The sequence below is a fragment of the Cucumis sativus genome, chromosome 4 (assembly GCF_000004075.3).
Source record: "Cucumis sativus cultivar 9930 chromosome 4, Cucumber_9930_V3, whole genome shotgun sequence".
Lineage (NCBI taxonomy): Eukaryota > Viridiplantae > Streptophyta > Magnoliopsida > Cucurbitales > Cucurbitaceae > Cucumis > Cucumis sativus.
In genome coordinates this window covers 26495628-26521613 of record NC_026658.2, presented here as the reverse complement: position 1 = coordinate 26521613, position 25986 = coordinate 26495628, and the positions used below count along the sequence as shown (strand labels likewise).

The 25986-nt window shown below is 32.9% G+C and overlaps 3 protein-coding genes across 3 annotated transcripts; all 3 read right to left on the bottom strand.

Moving 5' to 3' along the window:
- Positions 1 to 842: 842 nt before the first annotated feature.
- LOC101221637 (carbon catabolite repressor protein 4 homolog 4) lies at positions 843 to 8001 on the bottom strand. Its single transcript, XM_011656002.2, has 10 exons — positions 7808 to 8001; positions 7177 to 7274; positions 6747 to 6787; positions 6188 to 6237; positions 5579 to 5648; positions 4743 to 4864; positions 4019 to 4152; positions 2997 to 3147; positions 2724 to 2871; positions 843 to 1410 (listed from the first exon to the last, which is right to left on the bottom strand). Exons 1-10 carry the CDS (start codon positions 7861 to 7863, stop codon positions 1096 to 1098), a joined length of 1185 nt encoding a protein of 394 aa, XP_011654304.2. The 5' UTR covers positions 7864 to 8001; the 3' UTR covers positions 843 to 1095.
- A 2674-nt stretch (positions 8002 to 10675) lies between these two features.
- Positions 10676 to 14358, bottom strand: LOC101210859 (alkylated DNA repair protein ALKBH8 homolog). The gene is made up of 6 exons (XM_004145525.3): positions 13837 to 14358; positions 13656 to 13742; positions 13404 to 13529; positions 12966 to 13253; positions 12142 to 12207; positions 10676 to 11093 (listed from the first exon to the last, which is right to left on the bottom strand). The coding sequence occupies exons 1-6, from the start codon at positions 14245 to 14247 to the stop codon at positions 11037 to 11039; spliced, it is 1035 nt and encodes a 344-aa protein (XP_004145573.1). The 5' UTR covers positions 14248 to 14358; the 3' UTR covers positions 10676 to 11036.
- Positions 14359 to 15081: 723 nt separating this feature from the next.
- LOC101210620 (rop guanine nucleotide exchange factor 14) lies at positions 15082 to 23478 on the bottom strand. The gene is made up of 8 exons (XM_031884120.1): positions 23089 to 23478; positions 22165 to 22349; positions 18036 to 18425; positions 17766 to 17920; positions 17604 to 17678; positions 17248 to 17517; positions 16460 to 16807; positions 15082 to 15646 (listed from the first exon to the last, which is right to left on the bottom strand). The coding sequence occupies exons 2-8, from the start codon at positions 22238 to 22240 to the stop codon at positions 15296 to 15298; spliced, it is 1665 nt and encodes a 554-aa protein (XP_031739980.1). The 5' UTR covers positions 22241 to 22349; positions 23089 to 23478; the 3' UTR covers positions 15082 to 15295.
- Between the last annotated feature and the right edge of the window lie 2508 nt (positions 23479 to 25986).

The window sequence follows — 25986 nt, the reverse complement described above, 5'->3', positions numbered from 1 at the left end:
TTCTATCATTTTTTTATTCTTCACTGCAATGTTTGTTATTTCCTTCTTAAACACATAACAATATTATAATCAAAATTAAAATAATTCACACCTCAAGCACAAACTATAATAACCTAAGACTATATAATGAATGATCAACTCCTTGCCCTAAACATTCTCGAGTGTTTAAATTAGTCTCTACAAGTGAAGAAAAAAACGTATATAAACGTTTAAAAAAATCATTTCAAATGGCTGGTCCACTAGATGTTGAGTTTGAAATAAACATAAACTTCAATGCTTCTCAACAATTATCATAGTTTAATTTACATGATTTTGGTGGTTTAAAATTGTAATTAGACATTGGACCATTAATTATGCAAAAGTCCTAGATGATTCTAGGAAGTTGTGATGAGAATCTAGGAAGTTGTGATGAGAATGAGATTCAAGTACTACCATAGAGTAATTACAAAAAGAAAAAGGAAGGGAAAAACGAACCTATGGGAAGACACTTCAACTATCAAAATAACACCTATAGAGTAATTACAAAAAGTCTTCAAAACCGATAACACCTATAGAGTAATTACAAAAAGTCTTCAAAACCAAAACCCACGACCTAAGAAGCATGAAAGCGATAAAAAAGATGACCTTTCTCCTCATGATGTAGAATGAGGAGGAAAGTATAGAGTTTGTATCATCTTAAATCTATACTTTTGATAAATCTTAACTTAGTTGTTGTTATTAGTTTATTGTTTTAAAAAAATTACTTTAACCAATTTGATGAATAATGTCTTCAAATATTGTTACGGTTGGTTGAAATTAGATGAACTAAATTTAAGATGTATTGATAATACAACAACTAAAAGTACAAGAACTAACAACGTCCAAAATAGTATATTAACTTCAATACTAATCAATATTGATAGGAACAAAACTGTAACAGAACAAAACATTAACTTATAATTTAACCATAACAAAGAAAAAAACAGATCTAGGTTTACAATGATGATCAACTTCAATGGAACACAGAACAAATGTCTGTTCCATTTGAATAAAAGAAACAATCAATATGAAAAGAAGAAGAAGAAAAAAATAGGGATAAGATTTGAAATGCTGAACTTATTCCATTGTGATTTCAAATTCAGCAGCAATAGGAAGATGATCACTTGGGTAGCTATGATTAGGTAACCCACCAATAATCTCTGGCCATTCTGATTCTGGGAGCTCTAGAAAACTAATGGGTCTTATAAAGTCGGAAGGTGAGAAAAATATGTAATCAAGAGTGCCAGTGAAGCCAGGAGTGAAGTTTGTAAAAGAAGGTTCACTTCCTAGAATGTTGGCATAAACACTAGAAAGGGGTAAAGGAAGCTCTTGATCCAAACATTCAGGGGAAAATCCAGAAGAAGAGTTGCCTGAGACAAGGTATTCGTATACCTAAATAATTATGAGAAGCAGCAATTATTAGGCCTTCAATAGTGAGAGTTCATGAGTTGTAAAAAGGGAAGGGTAAGATGATGTTATGATTCTTTTATTCAAGTAAGATTTTATTTTGATAATTGGGAAAAAGATATACAATTTTTACTTTCCAGATTTTGAATCTAGTTTTTCCTTAAGTTCAAAGGTTATTGTACTTATACCCCTAACCCTTTTTGTTTAATTTCCATTTGGCCCTAGGTTCCAAATTGTTATGGTCTTTTTAACCTTCTCGATTTTTTAGTTTAGTTTCCATTTAGTTCATTGATTTTAAATATTTTAAATCTTTCCTCTTGAACTTACAATACTGCCCTTTTGGTTTTTGAGTTAAGTTTTAGTTAATTAATGTAAAATAATTATATGGACTAAATGTAAACTAGACCTAAAAGGACGAGGGACCAAAATGCCCATGCTAACAGTTTATCACTCCTTCCTGTATATATCTCTCTATCAGTTCAGACTCTAAATTTACAAATGAACTTTTTTAACATTCATAAAAAGTAAATTATAAAAGATGATCTCCAACAAGAGAAAAAAATAAGAGAACAATCTTTGAACTTTGGTTCACATTTGCAACAACATAAACCAGTAAGTTTCTAGATTACTTATTTTCGAAGGTGGTGTGGTTAAGAATGTTACAGCAGCAAACTATTTACCGTTCTTCATTTTCAACTATGTAGTTTAAATTTTTCAAAAGATAATATAAGCTATCTAAATATTTTTCTATATATGTTTCTGCTATATGAAATTCCATACAATGGTACTTTTCATGTCACCCTGTGAGTTTATGGTCATCAGTTCGTTCTAGTAGCACTATCCCTAAAAATAAGTCCATATACTCAATAACAATCGGTTAAATTATAAGTTTAGTCCTTATATTTTAGGTTTGTATCTATTTGATCTCTAAAATTTCAATTTTGTATGAAAAATCCCCAAAACTTGAAACAATATCTACTTGGTCCTTAAACTTTCAATTTCATGTCCAATAAATCTATGAATTTTCAATTATGTTTTTAATAGATCTAAATTAACTTTAAATTTACCCTACAGAACCTATTAAATGCATGAATTTAAGATTTTGAGACTTAGTTACACGAAATTGAAAGCATGTAAATCTTTTAGACACTTTCGGAAAGTTAAGCAATCAAGTAGACACAAAGTTCAAGGGACTAAACTTGTAATTTAGACATGATAATAACAATGAAATAGCTATATACCATATCTTCATGAAGAGGAAATTCAATGCAAATGATAAATCGAGATAGAATACAAACCTTATCTCCTGGGGTTGAATTGAAATCGCCAGCCAAAAGTATTGAGGGTGTGCATTCAAACTTTTCAGCAACTAAAGATTTGAATCGAGCTAGGCGTGATAAAAGATACTTAGCCTGAGCGAGCTTCACATCAGCCCATTCTGGATCCCTGTAACAAAATATCCATTTCTTTACATATTGGGTGGACAAGATGTTCTTAAATACAGCAGATCCTAAAAGCATTCATATAGACTTTACAGTTAGGGCAAAGAAAACTAGAAAGTAAAATTTTACCAGTAAAGATGGGTGTTGGCTACAATTACAACATGATGAAAAGGCTGCTCAAGTTTGAAAGCAGCCATAATCCCAACACAATCACGTTTTAATCTTACTCGGGGATCGTTAGGATCCCCACGATCGGCTACGGTGGTTTTTGGTGATGAACCTGAATTCACATGTTTGAAGAATTAGCTCCTTATAGTCCATGGCAAAGTAAGCTACACCAAAAATAAGACATCAACATTTGTCTTAAAAATGAATTGGAAATACCAAAAAAGATAAACCATGGGCAATGCTCCTCTCAATTCTACAAACTAATCACAACAGCTGAATGAACATACTCTGAGTGAACTTTCTTCTGGGAAAGGAAAAGGGGGAGTTCTTCAAAGACGAATGCTTATGAAAATCCCGTAAAAATAGTTTAAAAGGAATTAGAACACAAGCACAGACGCCTGTAATAATAGATTAGGTGGAGTGGGAGCCAACAATAAGATACTGAAGTCTATCACTAGATACTATTTAAGCGCAGATGCATGTAATAATTCTCTTTTTCTTAAAAAAAAAACTTAATTTTCATGTAGAAAAAATGAAAGAATACACTGGCATACAAAAAGAAAGCCTACAAAAAGAACCAAAGTGCAAAAAAGGCTCCAGTAAAGAGAAATAAGGTCTAGCAAATAATAACAAAACAAATGTCCCAGAAGAAACAAAGAATCTAATAAGGGATCAAACATCGCAATAAGGACTCTCACACCCTTTGAAGATTCTGTTCTTTCTCTCGCTCCACCAGAATGTAATAATGAAACCTAAAGGCTGTTTTCGACTCAGTAAAACAGATAAAGAAAAAGAAATTGTCCTCGTACGACTAACTGCCTTGGATGTAAGAGCTAAGAATGGCCATGTCCACTAGTCAGTCTAAACCTACTTCCTCATAAATATAGAAGAAGGCATAGAACAATTTTTCTTTCATGATTATTCATTAGCTTGGGCTGTTTTAGACTAAGCTTAAATGATAATTGCTAATAATAAGAAGTTACCCTTGTTTGATTCAACATCATTACTAGCACTGGTTACAACATCTACTGACTTATCTTCACAAGAACCACTATCATCTTGTACAGAGCCTACAAGATCATTGTATTCAATTCTATCCTCTACGATCAACTCAGCTCTGAAACATTGGAGGAAATAAATATTAGATGAGATGCAGATTATGAGGAGAAAAAAACGGATTTAGGAATAACATAATCGGGCAAAGATGAGTTCATGGATCTGTTACAAGAAAATTAAGAAAAAATATATGCACTGGGCTTTCGCTGCATCAAAGGTATACTTCAATTCAAAATATTCTGGGACAGTCAAAACCGAGGTTTCTGAGTTCAAAAGTTGAAAAAATTGGAATAACTTCTCTAGAAGTAATTACTAGTTATCAGCAAGGCTCAAATCGGTAAAAGTTCGGAACTTTTGCATATTTGTGAACTTGTATATATAACATTGAAAAACATATAGTCAAAAACTAAAACATTGACTGGAAAACAGTATTAAAGGCAGTAGGAAAATGAAGTTAATAGGGCATTACACAATCAAAAACTAGGAACAGAAGTCGTCTTTATGCCTCAATGGGTTTTCAAATCAGTTCAATTGTGCCAGCTAGAAATGTCAAATTTTAGTTTTTAATTAAAGATATGGGTAAGACGACATTGACTGTGAAGAGAAGATATTTTTCTATCAGAAAGAGCAACAAAAAATAAAACAGCATACTTTTCATGCTTGAAAAAAATCCCACATCCATCACGTTTCTGCCCACTTCTCTGGATATACAAGCTGGAATATCCACATCTTTCCAAATTTCCTTTGTAAAAGCTATCATATTCATCAACTTCCTGAGGAAGTTTCAAAAAAGTTTGTGCATGATTAGAGTTTAATATTAAGGGAAAACATTAGGAAATAGAGGAGCGGTTGTAGTGAGCTTCCGCCAATCATTATTCAAACAATTCAGGGTCATCTATAATTATTAATGTTCCATGCAAGTATTTCAGGTTTTCAACTTGGCCTTGGTGCCTCTTTGGACTGACTAGGAAAAAAGTATCTTTTAGAATTTCTTTTTTGGATAAAAGGAAAAAAGTACTTTTTAGATAAAAAGAACTAAATGGCAGTGCAAAAAATATAAACAACAAATGGGCTGGGGTATTTTTTCTTCAAAATCTTTTAAAATACTATGAGGTCGCTTCTTATATCCCAATATTCTGTGTGGTGCAAGGTAACGGACCCAGAATTACTTTGACAGGACTTGCTTGTTTAAGTTAATAGCTCACTTTGTAGCCATTGTATAAGGATATGTTAAATCAGAGATGTTCTTCTAAACAGAAAAACATAAATTATACAAGTGCACTTTGTTGTACACCCTGGTTCCCATTATCACTGCATCTGAAACCTTGTGAATTTGGTACAATGTACAATCTGGGTTTTCTCATGGCATTGCAACCCTTTTTCGCACTTGACATTCCGCCATTACTCTCATTTCAGAAAACAGATATAGCTTCATCATACACGTGCATTTAACTATGTCAATTGAGAGAGAGAGGAGGAGGACAAACCTGTAGACAGAGAAAATCAGCCTCAAGATTCTTAAGGACTGCTAAAATTGCTTGCGATCGAGCCTTCCACCTGTAAATCAGATGTTAAACCTTCTACAGGTTGGAAAATATGAATAAGGCACAACTTGCTTTTTTGGCTCTAGAACAGATTTTTTCACAATTCTCAAAATCCCACGCTCCCAGCTTATTTTACTCTTGGCTATCAGAAAAGTGTAAAAAGAACTAAATCAACCATTAAACATATTAACATCTTAAGTTCACCATAGAATCTTTCATCCAGCCCCAGAACTGGATATCAGACAATACATATTAAATGGATAGGATGTTATCTATTATGGTAGAGGAGAAAATGTCCATTTTGGAGACCTTGCTAACATTCACAACTGATTTGATAAGACGAGTTATTCTGTGATTTTCTAGCTTGGTTCCGGCTTATTTTTATGTAACAAATGTGAATTCCGTTGTACGAAATTACTAAAATCCTGAAGGATGCATGGCACCATATACGGCTTAACTTTCCACCAAATCTATCTATTGTGTCTTAATACTGATAAAAATAATTTCTAAGAATCAATTGATAAAAATTATTCAATGAGAAAAGAGATATACTTGAGGCATGAGGATGGAGAATGTGGAAAAAAAGAACTCTTCACATAGACCTACAAAGGGAATACAAAAACAATAGTCAATATGCAATGTGATCCAATATCTTAAACAGAATCAATAAGTCCAATTGAATATGGCACCCATAGAAATGAACATTATCCTGTCATTGACTATGTATTAAGATTCATATGAGCTACAAAAGTTGGACTTTCGAAAATTTCCACAAGATCTACCCAATAGCATTAATTATCTTTGACTGGCATGCCAGGAAAATATATCAACCTTATCTACGGCTTGCCCTTTTCATCAAAAGTAGAGTACGAAATCATCAAGGTCTATGGGTTATATTCAATAGATTCAATAGTATAAAAAATGCATTCAAATAAAAAGGAAGTTGCTTGAATCCATGAAGAACAGAACTTGTGATGTTCCGTCACATGGAGCAAGAGCAACCCATTTCTGCTTATATATTATTGACTGAAAAAGGATGTTTAACAAACAACAGAAGCGTAAAACTGAACTTAAGAATAAAGAATGAAATGAGTCAGAAAGTGTTCCTCACCTGAGCTAAAATATTGTAAGAAACAAAACGAAATCTGATACCTGCAGTAGCAATATAGAGATGGATGATGCAATATAGAAATGCCATGCTTAGATAGTGTTCAAGTATAAAAAGTGAAGGTACTCGTACAAAAAACAAAGTTGTTTAACAAATTTAAATGAGAAAACTCTATCGATCTACACTGTTCAGTAGAATGATGAGTATTAACACCTCTAATCTAACCAAATGGACAATCCATATCAAGAAAAACACGATCATTGGCGATTAAAATAGCATTCTATTTAATAGTATGGAGTTCCATTTCAAAATCAATTGGTAATGAGAAGAGTAATCCATCTATCTTATAAGGAGTGTGAGTCCCCTTGGTTTTTCCAACGTGGGAGTCTCAACATCTCAAAACATTCCATCAAAACAAAAGGTATAAACATACCATCGGATTTACTTCTTGAGTAAATGTCAGCCCCTTCCACAGAGATGAACTTTAGATCTTTTGGTGATTGTACTGCACTCATGTTCCGTACAATATTTCTGCCAGTAATAGAGCGTTAAAAGAAGAAAAGAGAGCCCAGGGGAATAACGTAACTCATAAAGATTAGTCTAAAAGCATCCAGATATTTACTCTTGCTTACATGTTAATGGGTGATTTTAAAATTGTTAGCATCAATACTTTAATGTTCAAAATTGGTCAGAATCACAGTTATCATCATTCAAAATCAATTTTTTAATGGCATGAAATTATTGTTTAAAAATGTAAAATCAAAACCAATTTAAATGATTAAATGCATGTTTTGAAGTGATTTCGAACATGAAAAAGGCGATTTTAACCATTCAAAAATCAGAAGCAATAACCACACTCATATGACTTCACTTTCACTCCCACGGCGTCATTCAACCAAAAATCACAAATACTAACAATATCCCAAATTAAGCTTCCAACAAGCTCATTACCCGGAAGCGGACATTGTGGAAGAAGGGTTCGAGAATAATACTAGAAACAATCCATTGGCACAAGATAATCCGAAACTAAATTGAAGCTTCAAAATAGAGAGAGGCAATTTTACCTGGTTAGAGAGCGAATGGGAAACTGATGGAGAGAAGAGGAAAGAGGTGCAACCATAATAGTTAAGCTGAAGAAGATCAAAAAGAATATATATATCCAAAACGGATGGATTCGATGGCGGCGGTGGGAGCTGAACTAAGAACAGGTAGCGGTTTTTTTTTTTGTGTTTCATGGAACGTTAAGAACAACCGTCCTGTTAACCCAAAAATCTCTTACATATATATATATGAAAGGAAACTTTTTTATTATATTATCCAATCATCCACTTTCTTACCATCTTAATTATCAATTGATCCAAAAACTTAAATCAACGAGTGAATACAAACTTAATTATGTATATCATACAAACGTCAAACATATAACAATGGTATAAATTTTGACACTTCAACTTTTTTTTATAATTTTAATTATCGTAAATTCAAGATGCAAAAAAATATTTAGAAAGCAATTGAAAGTTCCGTGAATTATCTTAAATAAACCCTAAGAAGTGAGGATTTGAGTGAAACTATTATCACTATGATATGATATAGCAATTTTTGAAATTTGTTCTTATTATCATTTTTTACCATTTGTGTGATATCAAAATTCAAAGTTAATAGTCCAAACAAATTCACGTTAACTAAGCTTTGCAAATGTTATTTGATTCATCTATACGTTCTGAAAAACACCATAAGGATTATGAATTTTTTGAATTAGAGAATGCCTAATAAATTATTACAATTTCTTTTAGATATTGAACTTTCAATTTTATAAGTTGAGTGTGAGTGTATGTGATTAGTTTTAAATTATATGTAATTGACTAATTATAGACACCATTTGAAAGTTTGTTTTTCAATTATTATGGTTTATGACTGTGCTTTATTTAAACAATCACATGTTGATGAAAAATAATTGTTTTGGATTGAAGATGTATATCTTTCCTATCTATAGAAAATTAACCATCTCACCTCTACATTAATTGCATGTATTTATACAATCATGAACTCTCAAAAAATTGCATATAGTTAAATTATGGTTAGATTGATATTGAATTTTGGTATGCCTCATTGTTTCTTCCATACTTGTTTTTTTTAAAATATTACTCGACTAGATAGTCACTTTTAAAAAGTTATATAAATTAAAACTTCAAACTAACGATCTACGTTAAATTTTTGTTTTATTTAAGATTTGATCGAGAGATTGAATTAGTTATGAAATTTAAAATTTATATTATTATTTGTTAACATCTCTAGTTAAATAAATGACTTTTTTCTTCAATTATTAAAAAATTTATCAAAACTATATTGCATTAACCATAGAATCTAAAATGAGTTTTTTTCGATTGTCCCATTCCCACTATATTAAAATAGAATATATGAGCTATTGAAGATTTAAAACTAATTTTAGAACAAGGTGTATCTAAAACTATAATAAGTTAATAACCACTACTTGCTACCATAACTACTATTTAAAAGTCTATTGTATAAACCTTTCATTTGGAACTGTTTGCTTATGGCTTTTACTTCTTTACTGTTTACAATTTCCCCACCAAACAAAAATAATTTACACATAAAAAACACATACTATTATAACTCAAACTAAAATGATCTATATAATATAACTATAATAACTTAAGAGGCCGTTTGGAAGAAAGAAAAGGATTATGATGTTTAGGTTATGAAAAAGCAAGGATTATGATAATTCTTGTTTGAAGGAAGATTAGGTGGAAAAGATTATGGAAATTATTATTATTATTATTTTAAATTTATATTCTTGTAATTTTTTTATATTCATATTCTAAGTCTGATATACAAGTATTCGTTTTTAATTTACCTAATTGTCATATTTTTTAATAACAAAGTTCCATTAGTTTTCTTAAACACAATGTCAATTTTCAACACGCATGCGTTTTTCATGCCAATAAATTAATAGATCGTTACGTGCCACTAATTTATACCTCTACAATTATTGATTATTTTTAGCGCAACAAACTTAATGTACTTTGAATTTCTAATCTAAAAAATAAATAAATATCTTAAGAACTCAACCAGACTTATATATTTAAAAATTAAAATTAATTTAATTCAAATCTTAACATAATCTACATTATATGATTTATAACACCACACTGATATTTTATAAGCTAAATTTCCCAAATAAATTTATAATATTTTTATGAATTATTAGCCGACTAAAATTTATTATACTAAAGAATATATATCAAATTAACAACACAATCAGATATCAATTTGTTTGAAATCTTAAATTTGGTTAAATCTTAAATTTAGAAAATGCTAAACTTAGAATATTTACGTCCTAATAATTAAAATTTAAATCTCACAAATTAAAAATGATATTTTAATAAACAAAATAATAAAAATAAATTAATCAACTTTATTTTATGATATTTTAATAAGGAAAGGGGCTGAGAGGGAAATAACAAAGTGATATTTTAAGAAACAAAATAATAAAAATAAATAAATGAGGGAAAGAGAGCTGAAGAGGGAAAGAGGAAGGAATAAGAAGGAAAAATGAGGGATCAAATCCCTATTCCTTTCCTTTCCCCGAACGGGCTCTAGGACTATAACAACTCAGTTCAGTCTCAGTTCTAGTTCCGAACGGCCCTAAAAAGCTACATTTGACTGAGTTATCACAATGAAATTGGTAAAGAAATAATAATTTTAAAAAAATATTTTTCACTCAAAAAATGTAAAACAGTAAATCCAAACATCATCTAATAGATAAAGTGCTTGTTGACATCCTAAATGACCATGGATTAATGTCCCGCAACCTTTCATTGTAACTAGAAAAAAATGTGAACGAGAGATGAAATCTTCAAGTTGAATGTTTTATCCAATAGTTTGAAACTAATTAAAAAATCAAATGGTTATCAAACAATCATTTACGCCAAAATAACATTATCAAACAGACAATTAAAACGATTTTAAAATGAATAAAAGTGAGAAAAGAGGTCCTGAATTTTAACCTCTATAACGTTTCCACATCCCCAGTTTCATTCCCTGTAATTAATGGGAGTTTAACAAAATGCTGTTGCTGCATCCATAATTAGAACATAAGAGGGTAAAATATTTAAACAATAAATGTGAGAGGTATCGAAAAATCCCCCTGTAAGTATAACCAAGTAAAAATATGTAGAAAATCTACTTTAAAGAACCATATGTAAAAGGATGGATGAATGAGGATAAAAAGAAAACTCAGCCTGTTCTTCAATGAGGATTGAGCCCTTTCATTTATCTCTGAGAATCGCAATAATGGGGAAATTTGCATTGGCAAGGATCAGTTCTCACCTACAATAAGACAATTTTTTTCCCCTTTATTCAACCATGGTAAGGCATGTGAGATGATAAGATGAAATAAAAACATCAACTTTTAGACCATAGAGAACGGTAGAATTTTGCATAGCATCCCGAGAAAATCGAAGCAAACGAATAACTGGTTACTAGATATGTTTTTACCACCATATCTTCAAGTCGCAAGGCATTGGCTTGAGATTTTCAACTTTGTAGCATGGCTTAGTCATTCCATTCACATACATTTCAACCAGTTTCCACATATTTAGTTCCATTATTATCAAAAAGTTTTCATCATTGTAAAGCGGGATGGCCAAACAAGCATTAGTAAAGCAAAAACCGTGCTTCATGTAAAAGGTTTCTCGATTTGAATAACCTCAATATGAATTATGCTGAGAAGAATAAGGTTTCAAATTTCTGTTTATGTACTCTTTGTGGCTGTGATTGATTTGTGGTTTTGTGGCCTATATTCTATCAGATGAGCTCCAAAAGCCCCCATGAGCCAAGCACCTCTTGAGGACTAAAATCTACAGATCGAGCAAAAGTTAATCGTGGAGGAGATTGGGCTATTTTTTTATTTGCGATTGTTCGAGCTAATTTACAAACATCTCTGCTGATCTCACAGGACTGAGCTTACAATATTTGGGTGTAGTGTTAAAAAAACTTAAAGGATATTACATCCTAAGTAGGTGACCACCATGGATTGTGCACTAAAGTTCACTAAAAGAGAAAATACGCTGAACTTTAAGAGGTGAGCAATCATTCAAAATCTAATGAAGGAAGAAAGAAACCATAGGAGAGCTGACATTTTAAATTCTAGCTTCCTCTCTTTACTGTTATATAGCCATTGCCAAGGTGCCTCAATATTAATGGATCAAACTAGAATAACATGGTCTGGTGATACCGAAGTTTAACATTTATAATATTTCAGAATTGCCATGGGTACGATAATAGCTGTCTTGACATCAATGATAATAGAAGCACGTAAGGTAAGCTCAACAGGTACGAGAGGGAGGGAAAGAACATATGCATTATATCTACTCACCTTGCGAAATGTAAAAGAAACTCTCCTACGACCCCTTCTGATAGAACTGTCCTTTACCATGTCAATCTATTACAGAACATTTGCCCAATTTCAGTATCATAAATGAGAACAGAATGAGTAAAAATTATTTATCAAGTATATGGTTGAACATATAAGTGCAGTGTCTCTCGTTCAAAATCATAATGTTAATCAACAGACAACAACTAATTATCTTCTTAACCGCTGTGTATGCTTGGCTGGCACCTTTGTGAACACCCAAAAAAATGTTTATACCCACGGTTTCTAGTCCAATTTACCCTCACTTGTGCTATCCAACAAGAACATAATTTAATCCTCTAAAACATTTGAAATAAAAATGACTTTGTGAATATGATTATCATAAGTAAATGACTATTGAAAATTTTTACAGACATCCAAATGTATACCTCATCCTTACCCATTGGTCCAACCATTTGAAAATAGACTACTAGACCAATTCGTATCTGTTAACATGTGATAGGGGCCTGGGGCTAGGCCAATTTATCTATAAACCAGTAGCAAGATGACAAAGAAGATCTGAAAGCTTCCAACCACTCCTAATTTTCAAAGAGAATGCCACAAAAGTTCTCCCTAAAGATACCCTCCTCTCACTATACTAATCTAACTGAACTCCATACTAATGAGCTCCACACACCCCTTACAATTTCTCACACCATCGTCTCTTTCCTTACTCGCGAGCAAACACATGTATGACCGGGCCTATCAAAATGTATAATAGATAACTCTACAATTTCATAAATCAACCAAACTAAAGCAACAATTTGTTCATGGATGGTTTGCTATACCTTATGGTGAGGAATGTAGTGATGCCAAACATAGCGTGCCTCTCCAGACAGTAGAAGCATAGACCGAGGGGGGAGGTAAATGGCTTTCCTCAGATAATTTGAGTCGTTTACAGAATTCTCCATTTTCAAATCTATACTTGAAGGGAATTTGTGCCAAGTGCCTTCAGGATATCTCCTAAACTCCATAATGCATGGCCCTGCTAAGGAAAGGCTGAAAATTAATCCTTCAAATGCAGAATGGGTGTCTATATGAGGGGACAAACCCACCCCAGGTGGGTATTCATTAACCTGTAATGTTGTAGTAATTTCAGTCTCATACTAAACATCACAACAACTCCAGATAGCAAAAGCTACAATCTCAATTTTCAAAGATTGTACAAAAAACTAACCGACTACAAGGAACAAAGTTTAGAGATTCATCAAAAACAGAGAGCCTACCGTCAATTGATCAAGAGAAGCATCTGCAATATCCTCAGTGTTTGGAAACATGGAGATCCTATCAACTACATGGGAAACAAATGATGGAAGTTCCCCCAACTGATGTTTAGTATTAACATTCCTCGTCTAGAAAGAAAAAAACAGACACAGACAAATCCAACTGATTTACATTACTCGCAAATCCTAACAATGCACAATCATTCAGTACAACAGCAAGTAGGAAGAGGGAAAAGACAAAGTCCTGCCACTTACTTGATAACAAAACTCATACCCATAATGCTGAACTCTGCGTTTCGCCAGATTATTCCAAGGTCGAGCATCAACTTCCCTAAGCAAATCCTTCAAAACCACGAAAAATCAATAACGATGGAACAAAGGGAGTGAAAAAGAAAAAACCCTTCTCTAGTCCTCATAATCCAACTAAAAAGCTCACCTCCTCTTCTTTAGCATTAACGAAATCGTGCAATAAGAAAAGTCCGGGAATGTCCAGCTCCGAAGCCGACAAAGAAACTGAAAGAGAATCATTAGGTTGCGAAATGGATGGTCTGGTGATGGAATAACGTATGTGCAAAGTCCGGCCTCCAAGGAGAGGGCAAGGGCGGCCGTGAAGCGCCTCAAGAGCGGCTCGGGCGCTGGATTCTTCAGAGAAACATACGATGACACGAGCGCCGGTATCGTCGGCGGGGTGAACACCTTTGACATGGCCAAAATGGGCAAAAACGGCCGCGATTGCGGGGTGGCTGATTCCGACGGCGGGTCCGCAGTTAGCAACGTAGAGAATAGGGGTAGAAGAAGAAGAAGATCCATAATCTTGGTTTGGACGGCTGAATCTTGGCAACTCCATTTGAGGATTTGGAGAAGGAACTAAATAACTATGAACTCGAGGATTAATGCACGGCGGGTGATTTTGATGCTTAGCTTTTCTTTTTATTACTCGTCCAATCTGACTCACAAATGTGTGTCTAAGTAAACTGATATCTACGTTGGCTAATTTCGACCTTTTGACTTCTTGACCATTTATTGAAATAATTACAAGAACTGCATGTAAGGCATTGGTAGATAGAAATTGCAATTATATCTCTTGTTTTCAAATATATCATAATCAGCTAACTTAGGTACAAATACATCAAAATTTTACTTTTTATTTAGATCTTGATATGATATAGACATGGATATTTAGATTTTCAACTTTGTATAAGCTACTACTAAACATCTCACTAACTTTTATATTTTGTGTTTAAAGGACTTTGACATTTAAGGGAAACCAAGCTTGCACTCTTATTTGTTCATGTCCAAGTTGACCCATACTCTCTTGTGTGGCAACCCAAATCTTCTCTGCATCCACTTCATTTCATTATCTTATTTGACAACTTGGTGTTAAAGATAGACACTTGATTATCCTATTTTGTTGAAAGAAAGAGAAGTTGTATCATGAATCTCCGCAAAGAAAACCAAACTAACAAAAAAGTAAAATGTCGTTTTTTCTTTGTTTTCAACCTAACAAATTTCTCGTCCATAAAAATTTACAAGTAGGTGCACCTCAACATTTTAACCATCTAGTAAACAATTCATTAAGTCAATGAACGGTCAAATGAATTGAGGGAATCATAATTCAAATTTATTATAAAACTTAGGAACCTAATAAATACTTACTTCAAACCTAGGAGACCAAAATGTATTTTACTGTAGAAAGAAACGGGTAATATATATTAGACACGGAAAGTATAAATATGCAGGGCTTTTTAAACTATACTGTCAAATATACAATGAGTTCAAAATATGCATTTTCTCATTCCCAGAGGAACACAAAATTTTGATTTCAATAGAACTGCATAATGTGAATGCTTCATGTACACAACAACAAAATGCAACTGCCAATCTGCTTCAAATGGCTATGGTGAGTTGCTTCCAGAGGAAACACTCCTACAAACCTCTCTGCCAATGCACCATGCTCGGTTTCGGCTTGGAGTTGTAGTCGGAGAGTTTTCTCTAACTTTGCTGGATGAGAATGTCATATCGGGACTGTTCAAGTGGCCGCTAAGTGGCTGCCACGCATGGAGAATGGATATTTGATCGCTGCAATTGTTCAACAGACTCATCCCTGGAAAACAACATGTTGGTGCAGGTGAATTTGGATTGCACATGGCATCCTCTTGAAGTACATCTCTAATTCTACACAGTATGCTGTAAGCTAAGTTTCCGAGCACCCGTGAGTATGCTTCCATAATCAAATGTGCGACATCCTACAAAAATTCAACCAGAAACTTGTATGATTTCTGCACTAGCATTGTTTATCAAATATTGGAAAGTCAATGTACATGAAAACAATCTACGAAAAGCGCCAGTGCACCGTTTGTTCCAGAAAGAAAAATGTTTGTACTAAGAGAGTTCAGTCCACATAATTATGTTTTCCTTTGAGCATTATGTTTACAGGTCATTACGACTTACTATCGTACCATCTCGACAAAGATCTCAATGTATGATATCATACTGCAATGTCATTATCTACTGACCAATTAAGTAAAAGGCATATAATGTACTATTTGTTCCAGAAAGGAGAATGGTTCTACTTTGGTTGGATGGGTAAAAAAGGCTCGTCCACTGTTTGGTTCAACAATAATTAAAGAGGTTTATTATCTTGTTATTCGCGTTAACTCATATTTCTCATCTCGTTATTCTCATCAATTTCCACAGTTACTCCCTTCTTATAATAATTATCAATTTCCACAGTTACTCCCTTCTTATAATAATTACCAACTCAACTATGCGCGTCAAACATCCTGAGAGAGTTCATTTCACATTTTTATGTTTTCCCTTGAAGCTTGAGTTGAGTGTAATGTTTTCAGGTTATTATGACTTACTATAGTACTCGAGGTACCATTTTGACAAGGATCTCAACGTATGATAACACATTGCAATGTCATAGACTCATTATCTACTGATTTAATAAGTAAAATGACATGAGAGAGAGAACCATATTTTCATTTAGACAGGAGCCAAAGGAGACGTAATAGATGCCCAACTCGACTAGTGATGAATGTGAAAAGAACACGTACCTTCCCATATTGAATTTTTGAAACATCCAGAAACGTTTGGGGATGATTTGGATATTTTGATTTCAGTAGCTGTAGAAGAATCTCGGCTCGATCAGTTAATAATTTCAACTTATCAATCCCAGCCGTTGGGTCCTTGACAAAAGGCCAAGAAGTTCGAACTGGAGATTTATTGCCACTTTGTTCAGTGTATTTCTCTTTCAAGGAGAATATTGCAGCTTCAAGACGGTTTATGGCCTCAAGAACTTCATGGTCGGATTTTAGATTAAGCTGATTCAGCATGTTATCGGCTGGACCAGATCCTGATGTCAAAATCTTGTAGAGTTCTTCACTCAAAGTTGCTTTTCCAGACTGTACAATTCATGGTAGCCAAACAGTTACAAAATATAAATTTAGATTTACCAAGTTCTACACTGATCATACTACCCAGTGAGAGCTTGGTTTCTGATTTAGGAATAAAAAATCACAAAAAATGTCATTTTTTTAAAAAAAATACTACACGTGTAGGGAGTGTAAATTTGAAATTTCAACCTACAAGGGAACCAATGTCTCAACCGTTGTATGTTAAATTTGGCCAAAAAGTCCTCAATTTAAAAATATATCATAAGAGAAAACAAAAAATGTACATCTAATATCATTTGAAAGCCCATAATCAAAATTACTAAAATTCATCTACTTTGTTATTATAGATAACTTTGATCAGTTTTGTCATGGTCGCAGAAAATTGTCTATAGTATGCATGATTCTTAGCAGATCGAACTGTATGGTATAAGTGAATAGAGAATGCTCACAGCTCGGACTGCCTCCCTTATAACAGTTGGTACGGGCATTTCATGCAAAATACTTTCATTGATCGATTTGGCAGCTTTGAATACTTGATGTACAACCCTGCCATGGTTGAGCAATTTCTTCCTCTCACTCTCAGATAGCCCAGTTGATGGTACTTGTGGTAATGGAAGCCACCACCTCGTGCTTTGGCCCATACTCTTGCATTTCCCTTCAGCCCTGCTACCAACTTCTGAATACCAAAACTCGGTCTTCACCATCGAATCCAGTGTTCCCTGTAATGAAAGAAAATAACATATAATTCAGGTAGATGAACTATATTATAAGCAATAGAAAGATAATAGGTAATCAGATCACCTACTATTAACATGGAGTCTAACTTCTGGAGAGCGGGAAGATTCATGTGGACATCTCCCCGAACCTTTGGAGTCATTATCTACAGAAAATTCGAGCATAAAATCAAGTTAGTATGAGATTCAAAAACATGTTTTGCAGTTCTGGTTGCAACTAAATCCCTACTCACCTCCATCACTCTACCGCTCGTACCATTTTGCTTTGTAGGAACCAATTCAACCATATAGTGGGTAGGAGAGAGCAACCAGTCCATTTCCTTTCTCCATTTACTCTTCCTCTCGTCAGAAAGAGGTTCCAATTTCCATAATTCTCCAAATACAGAGGCTGCAAAACCTTAATAGTTATTTTGAGGTCGAGACTGGGAATGAGTGACATGTGCACTAGATATTTAAACAAAAGGGTCCATTATGATGAATAAGAAATGCAATGTATTGTCTACCTGCTAGGTTGGTGATGGCATTAGACAGTGACAAGGCAGAGCTCAGCCCTTTTTGCCCTCCTGTGACATCTTCGCCAAGTAATAGTTTTGAGAACTTTTCTTTCATTGCATCCATGTCTGAAACCTGAACAGAGTAATCATGTTTCTCTTTCATATATAAGTGCTGAGGGCTTTCAGGTAGTTCCCACTCATCTAAATCCTGCTCATCCCTATGCATTGCCAACCATTTTGAGGAGAAAGATCCACAAGCATCCTTGCTAGAAGAAGAGCTTGAATCATGATCCTCCAATGAATCAGTTGTGCATTCATCTGCTCTGCTCGATCTGCTATCATTTTCGTAGGTTTGATTGTTTAAAACGCAACTCTCAAGACCATTAAAAGTAATAATCCCTGAATCCCACGGAAAAAAATTATTTGTCAATAAATAACTTTAGGTTATCTTGCATTAAATTTAAGCAAACAAAAAAAGGGCAATCAAGAGAAGAGTTGAAGCTTTTACGTTTTCTTGAGTTAATTATGAAAAAGAAGATAAAATAGAAAATGCACTTTTTTTTTGTTTGAATACAAGTACGGGTCGAATCCTGTTAATTAATAAGATGTGTAAAATACAGTGATTTTATCTGCCTGGGTTCATAATTATCGATGTGGAGACATAAAACTCTGAAGACATTTTAGTGTACTGTATCGTTGGTCTTCCTCAGGAATATAAACAGAACTAAAAAAACTAATTTGGCTTCCAAAACCCACCAATTAAGGATCATTCCATCTGTTTTTGAAAGTTTTATTGTGTGATCATCATATGAACCTAGGTTTCAAAATTTACAGATTGCTTTCACTGTGAAACGCACTCCATCCTCTCCCATTAGCTTTGACGAACTTCCCAAACCTTTGCAGAATATTTTCCATTTTCACCCCTCGTACAGTTTCACTGATTTCTTCCTCACTACTCAGCTACTTAGTGGCAAAAATGGAAGGAACAAACAGATAATTCTTACCAAGGGATTAAAAATTTGATCTTCAATTTTCTTGACTCCTTGCGGGCGGGTAACATTGTTCACGAGGGAAATCAAACGTGAGGGTTAAATACTTAACGGGAGTTATTGGCCTAAGTTAGCGGTAATTGGGGATTAATTAATGGGCTTGACTAGTTTCTCATGTGGATCTTGTTACCACTGGTAAAACAGGAGAAACGACAAAAGAAATCCCCTAGTCTAAAAAGAGTTGAATAACGTGTGTGAAAAGGCAAAATAATTAATAGTTCGACTTAGACGTTAGCCCCGACCGCCACGGCTAGAAAGAGGAGATTTACGCATACTAGTTCTTGCGAAGCTGTTTCAAAAAACAATTCACTCTTCGTTGACTATGAACACAAGCAGATCCAAATGCAAGGGCCCACTCTTGTAAGAATTACTTGGACTTACAAATTACAGACTACAGAAATTAAAAAAAATAACACCTACAAAACTTGACCATTTTTATTGATTTTCTGAACGATAGGGTTCACACTTCACTTTTATCAGAAAATATACCGCCCAAACGAAAGCAGAAACTTCGGCGATTATTGTTATTTGGACCGTAGTCAGATACTATCATACTACTTCCAAGAAAGAATAATACACCCAGAAGTGCTACAAAGCCAACTGGCCGAAGACACACCGCAGAGATTGTCCGTCTTTTCTGGCAATTTGGATATTTGCCCTAAGGTGTGTGTTCTGATGATTCTCCCCTAAAAATAAAAACCAGAACCAAAATATAGAGAGAGGGGTATGAAAGCAACGGCAATTAGTGGGCTGAGTTTGTCCTTTTCGTCTGGCGTGTTGGAAGCTCAAAAATCCCTAAAATTTTTTAAATCGATTTCCCCCGACGGCGACGCACAAGTCATACTACCAGACTTTTCTCAACTGTCATGTCCCCCACTAACAATTTCTTTGTCTGCCTAAGCTATATTTACTAAAATATTTTTGGAAATGTACCACCCGCTTCACCAATTCCATAGTAAGGCAATGAAATTTCCAAAGATTTAGTCCTAAACATCGTTTAACAAATGATATATTAGATTTCAAATTTTCTAAATTGACAAATCATTAATAAATTCTACTCAATTTAAAATCTGATCGCGTTCAAGATTTGAGCCATCCGTGGAAAACTGTTAATGTGGGAAGCCAAGAAAATCTAAAGTCACGGACTTCTCACCCGGACACATCACCCATGTGCTAAGCACGAACAAAGTCACATGAACCAAGGCCTGTTATTTTATAATAGAACCTGGGAGGGGATCACTTAGAGTCTACAGCAGAACCAAAAGATTTAAAAATTTTGACACCACTTATACGTATTCCATACTCAAAAATCAAAATAACTATGGTGCAAAGAAATAACATTATTTTTAAAAGAAGAAAATTAATAGAAATTAAATTTCAAAGCTAAATTCACTTGGCTTGTCATATCTTAATAATTACACACACGAATTATTAAATTGGAACTAGAATCACATGATCGTTTGAACAAGGATATATTCTGAAAAAATAAAACATATAAACAAGGATATGGTTCTGGATAATCCCAAGCAGAAAATCCAAGCTAAGTGCATGAGGCATTGATTACCATCTAAGAGGTCAATGTTTCAACCCCTACTCCAAATTGTTAAACAGAAAAAGAAAAGAAAAAACGATACACTCAAGCACGAGACATAATAATACAGGGCATTTCTCATTCTTTCTCAAAATAAGCCATGAGATTTTGCCAAATGAATTATAAATTTTCTTCCTCTTGGTATAGTTCCGATGAATTTTTGTTGTTTTTTTATCATATGAGGGTGTGACTTTCTGAGGATGAACCTTAGACATTTTGATTGAGGATAGGATGTCTTTTTCGGTTCTAAAGACTGAAGTAAGTATAAGTTTCCTTTAAAAAAGGTTGAGAATAGATTATCAGTTCTTTTTCATCGTGAACTAAAAGCTAAAATATCCATGTCCCGAGTGTTTGCACTACCAAATCTCTCACATGTTCTAAGCATATCCAAAATTTTAAAAATAACAACCAGCCACTCTTATCTAAAATCAATCGGACAAAGTCTAAAATCAATCGGACAAAGTCTAAAATCAATCCATGTATATCAATGACCAACAACTCAAAAAACCGTATCCGTGCTTTCTTGCTTATATTATATTATATATATATATATAAACTTTTTCATCCTTTTTTTCAAATACAAAGCTTTCTTTCCTATATTATTCATGATCAAATTTGGAATTGTATTTAGGATGAAATTATATATATATATAGCATCACCATGACTAAAAACCCCCCCACCAACAGAATCCGAAACATTAAAATTAAGAGACCAATCCAAACATTACTAAATGCATTAGATATCTCCTCTATCAAAACATGGAAGGTTCAATCTCCTCGTCGACACCCACCCGATCGTTGAACTAAAATAAAATCCAGAGAGGAAAGGAAAACCATATTCTATACGTAGCGCCATAAACCCAACCCATTTATGGGCTTTGATGTACTCCAGTATAATAAATACTACCTTCAGAATCATAAATGAAGGCGCCAGAATTTGCATGGGACTAACCAATGGGTCAATAAGAGACAGGGAAATACTCGGTAGTTATATCATCCTACTGCACCCACTCTCTAACCCGTTTCACATGATCTGACCCTACGGACCCATCGTTTCTCTCGAGCCCCCTTAATTTCTTTACCAAACCCTAACAAACGCGTTCTTTACTCTCAACCTGGCCCACCATCATCGGCCCCTTTCTTTTCAAATTCGTCTTATTTAGCCTTTCTTAGCAATAAAGAAATTCAAGGAAAAAATCCTTCATAGCATGTGGTCGTGGTGAGTGTATTTCAAACTAATATAGCTAGTCAAACTTGTATGAATAAAAAAATGTCCTAGTGGCATGTGGAGTTATTCCTAAATTTTCAAATTCAAATCCGCTGTAGTTACTTTTTGAATTAACAGTGATATTTATATCAATCAAGGACGAAATTCGTTCAGAAACTTTTGAATAAAAGACTAAAATCTAGCTAAATCCAAAATTAGTAGTATTAAAATTGAATTTGATGATGGCTTTAAAAGCCAAATGGCAGTGATACGTAAAACAGTAAGGCTTACTCTCTTGCTCGTCCATGTCCATGCTGATCCCTCGGTCCCTTGTGCAGCAAGCCAGCCTTCTCCTCATCGACATCATCTTGTTATCTTTAATGACCGCTTGGGTATATGGAGGAAATATGATTGACCAAAATTACAATAGACTTGCAGCAGAAAATGTAATAAACAGGTGGATGAACACAAGCCCACTACATGATCATTAATCAACAATTAGTCGTTTCAGGAAGAGTAATTTGATGAAATTATGAAACGAGGTTAATGATTTGAAGGGGGAAAATGTCTATATGCTGAGGATAAGGAAAAAAGTTCAATCCAATCAAACTTGTTATGAACATCCATTGATGTTTCAGCTGTATAATCATGATGGCCGTTTGATTTTCGTTTAAAATAATAAGATCAGGAAAAAAAAAAGTCAACAGGACCAAAAAGTAAGAGAAAGGTAAAGGAAAAAAAGGGAATGAAAAGGATTATATGAATTTTTTGGGTCCAGAGAAACTGGTAGAAAATGGACTTTACCATCATGATTCAACAAAAAGAAAAAAAAAAAAAACAATTGAAAAACCACTTCTCAAAAGTTGCATAAAGGAAACTTAAGGAGGAGAACCGGAAAAAGCAGGCACCCAAGAGGTTGGGTGCCGAGAAAGCTCACGAACTTCAATACATTCACAGAGCCACAAAACAAGATGTCTAAAACTCGAACATCATTTCCTCACCAATCTCTCTTCGATTTCTGTAGCTTCAAGACAAAGTATACAGAAGAAATACAATCCACAAACAACGCAGTGTAGAAAACAAAGCAATCCTAGTGAATCGTGACGTCTTATAGAATAGAAGACAAAGACGAGGAGCCAGAGAGAAAAATCTCGAAGCAAGCAGCCTTAGGATCTAGCGCAAATAAGGCAAAATGCAAAAGTAAAAGCAAACAACCTGAGTCCAGAAAGCAGATTTGGCAGCAGCGTTTCACGGCGGAGCCGGAACAGCATCTCTCAGGAAACTCAACCTCAAAAGCTAGTTCACCGGAAGCTCCAGCGAACCCTAAGCGAAGAAATGCAGTAGCATTAGAGAGGTTCAGGAGAGTGAAAATGGCGGAAGGATTTTAGGAGAGTGTAGAAGAAAAAAAAAAAAGAAGAAGAAGAAGAAGAAGAAGAAGAAGAAGAAGAAGAAGAAGAGTGAGTATTTAGAGAGAGAAAGGAAGTGTATTGTACGAAGTGGAATACGGTTGAGGTGCGTTAGATCACGCGCCGTTACTCCATCAGCCCCGTTCGTTTAAGTGGGGATGAGAGTTTGAAACTCACGCGCTTTCTCACGTGGCAAATGGAAGTCTACTTGGATTTGAAAGTGGGGCCCATGAAAACTAATGGGCGGGGCCCAAACCCGATTATTGGATCCGTTTTGGCGGTTTCTTATTCTCCTCTCTCTTTCAAATCATTGTTTTTTAGTTTTCTTTTCCTTTCCTTCTCATTCATTCAAATTAATCATAAAAACAGTAACAATTAATAATTAATTCCGCCACCAAAGCTTTTCTTTAGAGAAATGGTAAAAAATATACCATTTACAGAGAAAAAAAAAAAAGATAGTTTGTCAATTTTCCTATATTTGAAAAAACTTTAATTTAAATTGTAGTATAAATATTGTTAATATAGATATCCATTTTATGTGTTTAACGTGGAAATGCTTTCACAAATGTCTTTAAGATATTAATCCTCAATCTTTACTCTCAATGTAATCCACAGACGAGTATTGAAGTTAGTGGAGAATTTTGAAATTTTCATTATTTTTTTCTTAATTTTTTATTTATATATTCTATTTTTAATTTAATATTATAATTTTTTGGTAAAATTAAACGTTGCAGTGTCCAAGTTTTTATAACATGTTTGTTTGTAACTTTTAGTTTCTAACTTTTAAATAGATTTAAAAATAATAAAAGTATTTTTTTATTTAATTTTTTAGAAAATAATCATATAACATTTTTAGAAATTATTTTTTACATTTAAAATAACATATAATTATTTTAAAATAAAAATATTTTTTATATAAAAAATCAATTTATGACGCAAAAAAATGAGTGAGGTAAAACTTTATAAACTAATAATTGCATCCATTCAAATCTTAATTTTTCTTTTATAAACTAATCAGGGTTTAGGGATATATATATTGCATAATTATATATGCCTAAATTTAAAATTAATCAATTAATTTAGACTTTTTCATTTAATTTTATTTTTAAACTGTTAATGTTTAAGTTCCACAACTGTTAAGAAAAAAGGTATTTTTTAGTACACAAGTTCAAGTGGGTAAAAACCAATGATAAACAAACAAATAGAGGTAATTTATTATTTATTTTTTTCTATCAATCTCTGCTTATTTACATGGTTATTTTTCTACTTTAGAGAAATTTTTTGAAAGGGATAGTTTTATTTTGATATAATTTTTAACCAATATTAATGTAATTTAGTGAAAGAAAATGAGTTATTACCCACAAATCATTATAAACTAATTAGTTGGGTTGTGATGGTGTTTATGATTTGAATTTATTATACATTAAAGTAAGTTTAATTCAATTTAATTTTGACAAAGTTAAGAAGTTTTGATCATTCATATTCTCTATCTTTTAACATAAATAGAATAGTATATATCAATTATTATTAGGGTTTATATCATTTAGATAGAAATGGGATGGGATGTTATAAAACTTCTATTATTACATAAACATTTGTTAGAAAAAAGGTCTCTAAGAATGAAATATACATAAACAAAATGGTTACTATTTTTATTATTGTTATTATTATCCTTGTTTATATGTTTGGGACCAAAGTAAATAAAAGGGAATCTCAAATTATTAGGTAAATTGATATATTTATTATGATTTTATATTTCTAAAATATTTATTTTCATTTCTATATTTACAAAGTAGTTTATTTAAGAAAAACTACTATAATTGGCAAAAAAAAATATATTTATAAAAATAATAAGTTTTCATATTTTATTAATGATAAAATATTGATTGATACAAATAGGCTTCAATATTGGGTCTATCAATAAATTGTCCATTTTAAATGTTCATATTCGCTAAAGTACTTTCAAAGTTTACTAATTGGAATCCTTAAACTTAATTAGAAAAAAAAAACAATCATTTAAATCTGATGAAAATAAAATGAAAAATAAAAAGTGAAGACTAAGGCTCGATTGATAACTGTTTTTTTTTTGTTTTGTTTTAGAAAACTGAGTTTATATTTTTTCATGTCTTACACTAATCTTCGCCTTTCTTAGATACCGTGGTTGAACTTTTAGTAAAATTTAAAATTTCAAAAACTAATTTATTGAAAGCCATTAAATCTGGTTTTGTTTATTAAGCAAACGACGTAGATAACAAAGTTTAAATGAGTTACATCAGAAAAAAACGATCAAAAGTAGTAAAATTTTAATAACTTTATAAAATTTACATATATGGGAAGAAAGAAAAGTTAAAACTACAAGAATGATCATAAAAGTCAATAAATATTTAAAATGTATAAAATAAAAGGAATTTAAAATAGAAGAAGTTAAATAGTATTTTTAAAAAGAAAAAAGAAAGAAAAAGAAAGGTGAAATATAATAATAATAATATAAAATATATATATATATATATATTTAGAAGGAAAAAGGAAAAGTAAAAAGATGGTTTTGATTATTTGTGATTGTGATATAACAAAACGCCACATTGATTCCTTTAGGTTCATTTCATTTTCACCTTATGACCAAAATCTGCAATATTGCTTCCAACGCCTTCAAACCCTAAACCCTACCCCTCATTTGAATTCAAATTTGAAATTAAAACCATTTCAA